Here is a 10,331-nt window from a genome sequence, read left to right on the forward strand (position 1 = left end):
CCAGCCTGTGTTTGCTTTTTAAATTTGTCATATTAAATACAGCCTTTGTGGCAGGCTTTTACATCCAGGCTGTAAACTCCAGAAAATGGAAATTGATCAGGGGGCGGTTGGTATCACCGAGGCTGTAAATGCTCAGAACGGAGCTGCCATTCCAGTTTAATGCTTTTATCTATCGAATGCGCCTGGTAAGGAGGGGAGCATAAATCTTGCAATTTGGGGGGGTGGGGGTGGGAGCAGGAAGGGGTTCATGGTATAACCTTGCAGCTATGAGTTACCACCAGGTGTCACTGTGAACTGGTGATGCAAGGATACCAGGTCTCCCCAAAGCACTGTCAGTGAAAGAACTTAACAGACAGCAAAGGAGAAAATGGTCTTTGAGGTGTGGAAGAGCCGTGCCCCTGAGGGTACACATGGGACGCCAGAATAGCACGTCCTACCAGGCAGGCCCCCGTCTCAGCCCATTGCAAGTACCAGCTTAGCGGGCTGGCATTCCCAGGTGGCCCTGGAAACCTCGGAGGCCTCTCCCAGCATGCTCTGGGCCCCTCAGGACCTCTCTGCTCATGGGGCTTTAACTCCTGACATGAGAGGCATTTTAGATAGGAGCACCCACCCCCACATCTCTGTGTCTTCCCTCCATGCCAGCGCACACCCAGCCTAGTTAAAGTCCTTGGGCTAGAACCTCCTCCCCAGGCCCGGGTCTTCACAGGGTCTGGCTCTCCGTCTCTGGCAGTCAGGTCTTACATCTCCAGCCAGCCTTTCCACCCTGAGCATAGCACGGGAAGCAAAAAACAAGGTAATTCTTATTTTAAAAAGACAAGACCAGGCCCAACAGGCCTCACTGTAGAGGAACAAGGCCTGTGGGCTCTTGATCCCCACCCCGGCCCAGGCCTCCCCGCACCTGCCAACCCCAGAGCCAGTGTTGCTGCAGGGCCCAGCACGTCATGACCAGCTGGTTCACCTTCTGGTTGTACAGGTACTCGACGCTGTTATTGCTGTAGTCCTTGCTGTGCATGTAGGACTGACTACACACGGGGGCAGCGTGGCTTCCCTCTGCCTATGTTTGATGGCAAGAGGTGCCCGTCGTGTAGTTGGATAAACCAGGGTTCAGGACTTACTAGCTATGTGACCTGGAGGCAAAAGCAAGGCCCCTTTGCCCCTCATTTCTTCCCTTTGTTAACTGGAAAGGTGGTGGCAGCTCCTCACGGAGCTTTGGTGGGAGGGAACGAGTTAGAGGTGTAGGAGCCCACATGGTCACCACTCATCCTTGGGATCAGAGGAGTACCCACTGTAGAGGGAACAAGACAGGAGGCCCCAGCCCACGTGGCGCTGTGTTCCAAGGGTCCATTCTGTGTGTGTGTACCTGTGTGTATGTGTACACTTTTGGATACTCACAACATCTGCACTCACCACAATAGCACCAGGAAAAAAACCTTCGAGTGTGAGAGGGTCTGGCAGTTCAAACCCATGCCTACTGTAAATAATAGGCGGATTGTCAACAGAGTGGGAAGCTGGTGCCCCTAGCCCCCCGAGTTGCTCGCCGGTCGGCTGTCTGTGTACTTGGACTGCGCAGCTGCTGTATACATAGACTCAGATTTCTTACCATCAGCCTGCTTTGTCCTCTCTACTGCACTGAATAGCTCTTCACACAAAAGGCTCTTTCTTCCTTTCTCACCGTAATTGTGCCTCCCCAGCCCAGTCAGCCTGAGTCATGGGAACCAACTTTGAAGACTCTGTCACTAACTGACTTCCCTGCGCTTGCCTGAGCAGTGGGATCCAAGCCCCTCAAAGAGCCAGTGGCGCCTTCAAACTGGGCTGCGCACACACCAGCCCCAGCGCTGCTGTTTCAGCCCTGTAGGCGCCCCAGCTCCACTCTCTCACACACGTGGGCCTCTTCTCGATGAGTGGATCTGGATAGCTCCGCTGAGCTTGCAATGGGCTGCTCGTCTCCTCGGGCAGTGTGGCCGTGTGGCCCTGGGCTGCAGGGCTCTGTCCCCAAGGACGGCACCGGCATGGGAATGAGAGCAGGCCTAGCCTTTCTCCTCTTGATAGTTGATTAATAGTTGACAGATCCAGACCCAAGTAGTTAGCTCTCCTCGTATTCATCTTTCCACAGGCTTTGCTGCTTTTCTTTGCAAGGCCCATTGTTCTAAAAATACACTCCAGTTGGAAGCTATTCGCCATGCATATGTAGGCTTGATTTCATGGTGTCAGATAAGAGGCATCTGCCCTGCTGGTTACAAACAGCGTTGGCTGCGGCTGGCTTTCAGATCTGAGGGCAGGGACCCCTGTGCCACGTACATGGATGCCGCCAATCCGGTTCAGACTCCCTCCATCTGGTCACATGACTGATAACCTGCCAAGGGAGACTGTTTTACCCCCCCAGAGCACGGGCGCAGGCATGCATGTACTCTGGCGCGAGGGCAGTCGAGCTGTGGCTCCCTGTCTGCACAGAAGGGGCTGGAGTTCTTGAAAGGCTCGGCAGACACCAGGGGAGCCATCTCATTACTTCTGCAGACTCCGGGTCTGTCCCAAACACCGAGCAGGCTAGAATGAACACCATGATCTCGGTCCCCAGAAAAGTAACCAAGGAAACAGCTTCGATGGTCATATTATTTATGTTGGTCTTTTAGAGAGTTTTATCGAGTATCTATTATAAGCCAGAGATGAAAGATTTCAAAGATGAAGGTGAAGTTAAACTTGACCCCAAGTTCCCCCTCAATAGCAGTGCAACCGTGGGCAAGTTGATTAACCTCTCGGCGCCTCGGTTTTCTCATCTAGACTGGAACAGATGTATCTGTCCCTGCCCACCGAAGAACACTACCTCAGGGGCTCTGTGATGTCACGTATGTCATGTCTGGCACAGAGTGCCAGGCCACCGTCAAAAGTGGAGGCTCCTTGAGTCAATCCCTGCACGTAGCAGCCCTGCGTGAGGGAGGAAAGCTGCCCGGTAGGCATTGTGCACTGTCAGCTGTACAGGAGCATGTCCCCAGGCCTCACCTCCCATGAGACCTCACCGTGACGCCATCATGGCTCACTTTTTTTGTTTAAGCTGATACATAGCAGTCATCATCCTTAAACTTCCTCCTTATTCCCCAGAAAGAGACTTGGGCATCTTATAAAGTATGTGCAGCAAAGTAAACAGCAAGGGAGAAAGACTAAGCAAAACCAAATGAAGCTGGGGTTGAGGTTACGCATAAATGGCAGGCTCCGTGCTCTGCACCTGAGCGAGAGGTGAGCCGGGCACTCGGCCCTGGGCTTCCTCACAGCGCAGCAAAGACGGAAATGCAATCTGATTTGAAAGACAGAGAGGGAGAGAAGCCCAGCTTTCCATGGTTACTGAGCCCTAAGGCGAGTTCTCCATGGGTCATCTTAAAGGGACACTGGGTCGTGCTGTGACTCACAGCTCAGCGTCCTTGTAGTGAATGCAGAGATAGACGTCCTAGAGTTGGTCGTCAGGGCGGCCAGGAGCGGAGTCTGCTGGCTGCATGCCAGAGCCCAGCTTACAGGAAACCAGGTCTGGAGTCGGGGGTGGGCAAGCTGCTAGGAGGATATCTTCTCTTCCAGGGAACATACCTGCCAGGGAGGGTCAGGAAGCATTGCAGGTAACCTGGGAGTACAGCCAGCCAGGCCACTGGTCACCCTTGTGGTGCTCTTGCCCTGAAGGATATACTTTGAAATCCTCTAGCCAATGCCATCCTGAGATCCAGGCCTGCCTGAGGTAGAGGAATCTGGCCAGATGGAAGGGACTGCTTGCAAACCCCGCCCCATCAGGATTTAAATCCTGGTAGGTCCTAGTTTATTTTTGAATCTTCTGCAACAGATTGGGCCTCTCAGTGCCATATCTTTTTAAAGATTCACAAAGCCACGGAGTCATTGCAGTGCACTTATGATACTTTGTCTCACAGTACTTTAGGGGTACCATTAACATCACCCGCCTCCACTGGCGTTTATGGTTTTCAATCCTGTTGCATTTAAATATCCTCAATATGTGTCCCTGTGTGAGGATGCAAGTCGGTGTTAGATCGATGGATGGATGGATGGACCTGAACCGCTAAGCATAGCGAAGTGTAATGAGTATGTAGCGCTGCAAAGGTAATTGGTAGTATTTATTTGGAGAGTAAATCGTTGCTCCAAGTCATAATCCTCCATTTCCAACATTTAGAAACAAAAAAACCACCTCCGCGCAAGGGAAGATAGCTAAATTGAATAGCAAGAAAGGACAGGCCTGAAATACTGGTTAACCAATGAACCGAGGCCCATTAGAGTAAATTACTGAATAGAGCAGCATCGCCCCACTGCCTGCTGGCTAGGACACACCGACACCCTGAGCATCCATTTGTTTCAGCAGAAACACAGGCTCATTTGTAGCACCGGCATGTGTGACGTCCCGGGAGGAGCACTGGCAGGGACAGAGAAGAGCAGGAGGCTGTTCTACCAGAGCGAGCTTGCCGCCTCCCACCGCTGCCCTGGGCTCACACCCCACAGGTTGCCTCAGCTTTCCGTCCATCTTTACGGAAGCAGACGGCCTCATCTTTCTTTTGTGGAGCAACTAGTGCGTTCAAACCACCGACCTTTGGATGAGCAGCCATTTGCTCTAACTACTGCACCACAGGACTCCTTTGACGGAACACCAAAAAGAAAACCAAAACAAACCTCCCCCACCCCGGGTCAACTCTAACTCATCCTGACTATCCAGGGTTCCTAAGCCTGTCAGTCTGTCCCAGAGCAGACAACCTCGTCTTTCCGCGCAGTAGCTGGTGCGTTTGATCCGCCAACCTTGTATTTAGCAGTCCAGTGCCTAACCCTCAGTGCCATCAGGGCTTCTTAGACCAAACACCAAAACCAAACCCGCTGCCATAGAGTTGATTCCGGCCCAGTGCAACCCTACTGGACAGGATAGAACTGCCTCTGTGGGTTTCTGAGACTAACTCTACACGAGTAAAAAGCCTCGTCTTTCTCTGACAGAGCAGCTGTGGTTTTGAACTGCTGACCTGGCAGCCCAATGTGTAACCCAGGAAGCTAAAATAACCAAGGGTATGGCCACTTTCCAGCCAGTGAGTTTATTTCCGGTTGTACCTGCTCGTGCCCAACTGGAGATGGCCTGTGTCTTGTTCCTAAGGAGACACCCTGGAATAACTTCTTTCGAAGTCCCAGGTAAACAAACCAGTCAGAAAGCAGATCACAAAGCCCCAAGTTTTCCACCACTGGCACTTGCCCAGACAGCTCCTGAGAGCAATTTATAAATCCAGAGAGAGCCCAGAGCAGCAGATCCCCCAAGCAAGTAACTGACAGGGAAAGAAGAGCTGGAATCCCTGATTCTGCGGCCGCCTGCCATCACTTCTCTAGAGCTCTTCCCTTTCAGCGGGTGCTGTCTAGACAGCGCTGTCAGACCTGCCAGGCCGCCTCGGACAAGGTCCAGCTTGGTTTTGCCACATCACGGTGGCAATGGAGGCCGGGCTGTTTAAGATCCAGTCCCTGTGTTAGAAAGCTGCTGCAGGGACCCTGGGTGGATTGGATCCGCTGTCTCTACCAGCCTCCGGAAGCTCCTCCCCACGCAAAGTGCCCCCCGCCCCCACCCTCCCAGAGCTTGCCGTATTGCCCCTCGGCGTCTGTGATCAGGCTGCTAGAGCCCCTGGGAGCCTGCAGGCCAACCACCCAACATAGGAGCTGGGACTGGGCTGAAGTGAGTGTAAGGAACTGTTTGGGAAACCGCCCAGAGAGGGCCAAGCCCATCCCAGTGACCCTTGTCCCATCTCCCAGACACCCTCCTACCCGGCACGGTGGCTCAAAGCTCCCCATATTGATCCTAAAGGCAGGAACCTCTTCTGGTGGTTTGGGGGCTAGAGTTTATTAGGTACTTACTGATCCCCGTCAATTGTAGATCGGGCTGGAGTGCAGGGAAATGGCCGCCTGCATGAAGTGAAATTCAATAAAACGGCATTTTAAGTGAAAAATCAGTATAAACACCAGGCTTCTTTGCCATGGAAACAGAGGTTGCTTAGAAACTGCCTAACGGCGAGTTCTAAATTTTTTAAAGTCAAGTTATCATTTAAGCTACACAGCCCTACAGGTTATTGAGAGATAATCACACGCCTCGGGACACTGGGAAGCAGGCAGCGCTGCTGAGTGGCTCCCGCACGCTGGGGACCAGGTCATCTCTCGATAACTGTGCTCCCAAGAGCCACTGAGGTGGGCCCTGGGGAAGCAGGGTGCACTGTTTGTTTAGGAGTTAAATGATGGACAGCTATATGGGTGTCTTTATAGTGTTTCCCTTTGTATTGGGGGGAACAAAAAACAAAAAACACTAGCCATAGAACTGGCTCTTTGGGCTGTGCAACAGCTGTTCCTGCCACGCCTCAAGTCAAGATGTCTAGGAACACTTCCCAGACCATTGTCCCAGACTCTTAAAAGTAGAGGTCTTGCCTTTGTCTCTGGCCTTCAATTCTGCAAAACAGCCAGGATTTTCCCACCCGCCTTGGGTCCTTCTCTCTCCGGAGCTCCTTCCCAGCACAGGCTGTGCAGGCATGGGCCGCACAACCAGCTGGCTGTCAGCTTTGGAGCAAACCGGGCCACTGAGCAGGCGAGCCCTCTCGGGCCTCAGGCCCAGCTCCCAGGTGTCCAGCAAACAAGGCTCCAGGTTCCCAGTCTTCCGGCATTTGAAGTTCAGTGAGTCACAGGCAGTTCCCCAAGCCGGTGCACAGCCCCGCCTGCCAGCCATCTGGTTGCATGGCACTGCTTTGCTCCCCACCTCAGGCATGTGGAGGGCAAGGGACATTGCACGTGCCTCCTCCTGCAAATAATAAGCGGAATCAGAGCCCCATTGGCTGAGACTCGGGACCCCTGCCAAGTCTGTATGGAGGGAATAATGAGTGAGAGGAATGACAAACACATTGCCCCTGTCAGGAGGGTCCGAGGATTTTCCACGGTGGCAGTGCTGCTGAGCTGGTAGTAATAATTAGTCCTTACACACACATACTCTGGAAAGAACGGTGTGTCCATTAGCCAGCTGGGTCGGGGTGGGGGGAGGTGTTCCTGCACCTCATCTCCCGAGAGTCTCGGGGAGAGCCTGTGAGGAGGCTGGCACACTGTGTTGGACTTCCTCCAAAGAAAGGGGAGGCCTGCCCAGGGAGGGGGACACCGCCATTTGCTCCTAGCCTCTCAGGCAGGAGCCAGTGTGTACTGGCCGCTGCTCCCGGAGGAAGCCCCCCGTTTCTGGGCTAAGAAATGAGCCTCCCAGATAATTCTTGCTGAAAGAAGGCGAGCTTTGCACGCAGGTTCTTACCGTTGTTTCTCTGTGGCAGCGTCTTAGCAAGGAAAGTCCACGGACAGAGTGGGCTTCTCTCCCCACCAGCTAGTTAACAAGGGGCTCCCTAAAGGAGCCCTGCCAGGCACCCGTGCCCTGGGAGCCGAGCAGAACTCCAGCGGAACTGGGCTGTGCATGACACAAGCCAGTCGGGCGTTACCAAGATTCAAAAATGCCTGGAAGCCGTGAGTACGCTGGATCATAGGGTGAAAAATGGTTGGCGTTCTGGAAGGGGGAGGGAGGGGAGGGAATCAAATGAAACCATTTGCATTCTAGCAGTCTTTGGCACCAGGGAAACTGTCAGCCGTGTCACGTGTAAACAGAAAGCTGCTTCCCCGTGTTGGGTGCGTTTTTTTCCCCTAATTTCCCTTGCCACTCTAATTATCAAAGATATTTTTGTTTTTAAACAAAAATCATCTCCCACGCAGGCCGCATCTCCATGCTGCGGTGAAGTGGAAAGGATGAATTAGAATATTCTAATCACTTCTCCAGCAGCCACCGCTGAGGTTATAAACACTAGATTATCCTAAGCAAAGGAAACTTAAATTGTTTAGGCGAAAAACAGGCCAGAACATTTTTTAGCGTGCCCCACCGCCTGCCTCTTTAGCATATGCCTATTAAACACACGAGAGAAAGCGGAAAGTGCTCTCACAGAGGTAAAGTGTGACACACACACACACACACTACACACATCCCAGAGAGCACAGGTTTTTCAGATTAATGGGGCAGGGGGGAGGGGAGACTAATGTATTTTTCTTTTTAGCACGGATTTAAGTCCTTACTTGTAGCCCAATAATATGGGCAAGGCCCCTAGGAAAAACTGTTAAGAATGAAGCATGGTCCACCCAGACACACGGCCATCGAGTCGATGCAGACACATCGTGACCCTGTAGGGCAGGGTAGATCTGCCCTGTGAGTTCCCCAGACAGTAACTCTTTACAGGAGTAAAAGCCCCATCTTTCTCCTCCCGCCCCCCAGAAGTTGGTTTTGACCTTGTGGATCACAGCTGGACTGTCACCACTAACCCAGCTGGGTGCCTTGCACATCCTTGGATACTTTAAAGGCCATCCGTCAGCAGAGATCACACATTTCAGCCCTCCGCCACACCCGGGGTGAGCAGCACCCACATTTAGCTGCAAGGAATGGAAGCCAAAGGTGATGAGCCCTATCCTTCAGCCTCGTAGCAGGCAGTCCCTGGGCTCACATGAGCCCTGTGGGCGGGGTGCGGGTGGCTTCCTCTGATTCTTTGATATCATGAGACTGTTCCAGGGAGGGGCGTCAGCGTGGACCGAAGTCACTGCGTCCTCATGGGAAACGGGCTGTACAAGCAGCCAGCACTGACTGAGTGCTTCCCAGGCACTGCGCCTCACCAAGTCCAGCGCTCACCTGCTCCACCCATCAGGCACTCACGCTCTGGGTAGACAGGAATCAAGATCTGCCAGAACGGTACCCTGAGAGAGAGAGACACGGGCCCGCTCAGCCAGGCACTCAGGAGCAGAGCACTCGGCCCCTCATCAAAGGTGGTCCATTTGGACCCATGGGCTCTCCTGGGTGGAAAGGAGTGGCGTCTGCTTCCATGAAGATTCACAGCTTGAAAACCCACAGGGGCAGTTCTACTCTGTCCCATAGGGCCGCTGTCAGTCGCGTGGATTTGTTGGTCATGGGTTAACCTCAATGTGATGGTCAGAAGGCAGCCTCCCTGAGGAAATGCGTGGGATGCAGGGTGGCAGAGAGGGACTAGCCCACAGGAGGATGCCAAATGCCAAACGATCTCTCAGGTAGGTATAGGGCATTAGCAGCTGGGCTGCCCAAGACAGTGGCCCTGGGCATGTGGCTTGATCATTCAGACACGGGCTACGAGGAGAAAACAAGGTTGACCCTAAGTTCAAGCCAAGGTTAAGACCCTCACTCAATGGAGACGTGGCGACCGGACCCGGTTAACTCTGTGGCTTCCAGAGGTCACGGGGGCAGGACTCGGTCTTCTCCCTGCTGCCAGGGGCTGCCAGTTCCCTCAGATCTGACCCGTCTGCCAAGGACCACATGTCCAGACCAAATGGGGGAACTGGAGGACCCAGAGGCAGGAGCTAGAGGTGCAGACGCTGGGAGACTCGCCCCTGGTCCCAAGCAGCCCGGCCAGCAGCAACCTTGCGCTGGCCGGGCCTGTCAGGAAGAGCTGACCTTGACAATTATCTTCTTTTCGAAAATGACTCACACCCAGAAATCAGCCTGTCTCTTTGCCAAGAGCTTGTTTGATGTCAACGTCGCTCAGTTCAGACATTACTTTTCTTCTCTGTGTCAGTGGACATGAAACTGTTTACCCCTCTTTCTGCCGGGTGTCGGAACCATCCTAACACCCCGCCCTGGACTCTTCAGTGGCTCAGTTCTCCTCCCAGAAGCCCTCTGTTACTATTAGCCGTGTCTTCCAACAGCCCAGGACATCCCCTCTGGGTGAAGCCAGCCCTCCCTCACGCCCCCCACCCTCTCACTCTTTTCCGTTTCTCTGTAGCGTGTTCCTCCATCTGATGAAGGTAGACCCAGACTCCACCTGGCTGGTCCTGAGGGAGCGTCACTGCCCGGAGCTGCTTACGCCTCCCCACTCCAGTCTCTGCCCTGTGCGGCTGCTGGGGGCGCCGGGCCAGCAGAGCCCATTCACCGCCAATGTGCTGCACCTGCTCCAGGAGCTGCCATGAAGCCTCTCCCCCAGGAACCCCTCTGGGGTCAGGCTGACCCCACCCCCACCGACTGCAAAGGGGATCAGACAGCCCATTGATTTCTAAATTGACCTATCACACAACTGCCTAGAAGTCGGATTGAAAGAAAGTGCTGGCCTGTTATTTACATTCCACACCTGTGTCTTCAAGTTGCAGTCAGGCAGCTCCTGAGCTGACCATCTCACCCACACCACACCTCCCAGCTTAAGGACAGTGGCCGTCAGCTCCCTTGGACCCCATCTGCGGGTCACAGCTCTGAGGGTGAGGAACACTGCCCTGTCATTACAAACACACAGTGGGTCCCCCCACACACACAC

The 10,331-nt window shown here is 53.7% G+C and overlaps 1 protein-coding gene across 4 annotated transcripts in view; it reads left to right on the forward strand.

Annotated features, from left to right (window-relative positions):
• Positions 1–10,325, forward strand: part of TTI1 (TELO2 interacting protein 1) — a 53,600-nt gene extending 43,275 nt beyond the window's left edge. For 3 of the 4 annotated variants that reach the window (XM_004698258.3, XM_045295166.1, XM_045295167.1), the window contains one exon: positions 9,810–10,325. In XM_004698258.3, coding sequence (XP_004698315.1) covers positions 9,810–9,993 — 184 coding nt within the window. In that variant the 3' untranslated portion in view covers positions 9,994–10,325. The remainder of the gene's footprint in view (positions 1–9,809) is intronic. The other variant, XR_006680556.1, reaches the window with a different exon arrangement.
• The last annotated feature ends 6 nt before the right edge of the window (positions 10,326–10,331 follow it).

This window comes from Echinops telfairi, unplaced genomic scaffold (assembly GCF_000313985.2).
Source record: "Echinops telfairi isolate 266 unplaced genomic scaffold, ASM31398v2 ScPeMD7_5592;HRSCAF=6446, whole genome shotgun sequence".
Taxonomy (NCBI): domain Eukaryota; kingdom Metazoa; phylum Chordata; class Mammalia; order Afrosoricida; family Tenrecidae; genus Echinops; species Echinops telfairi.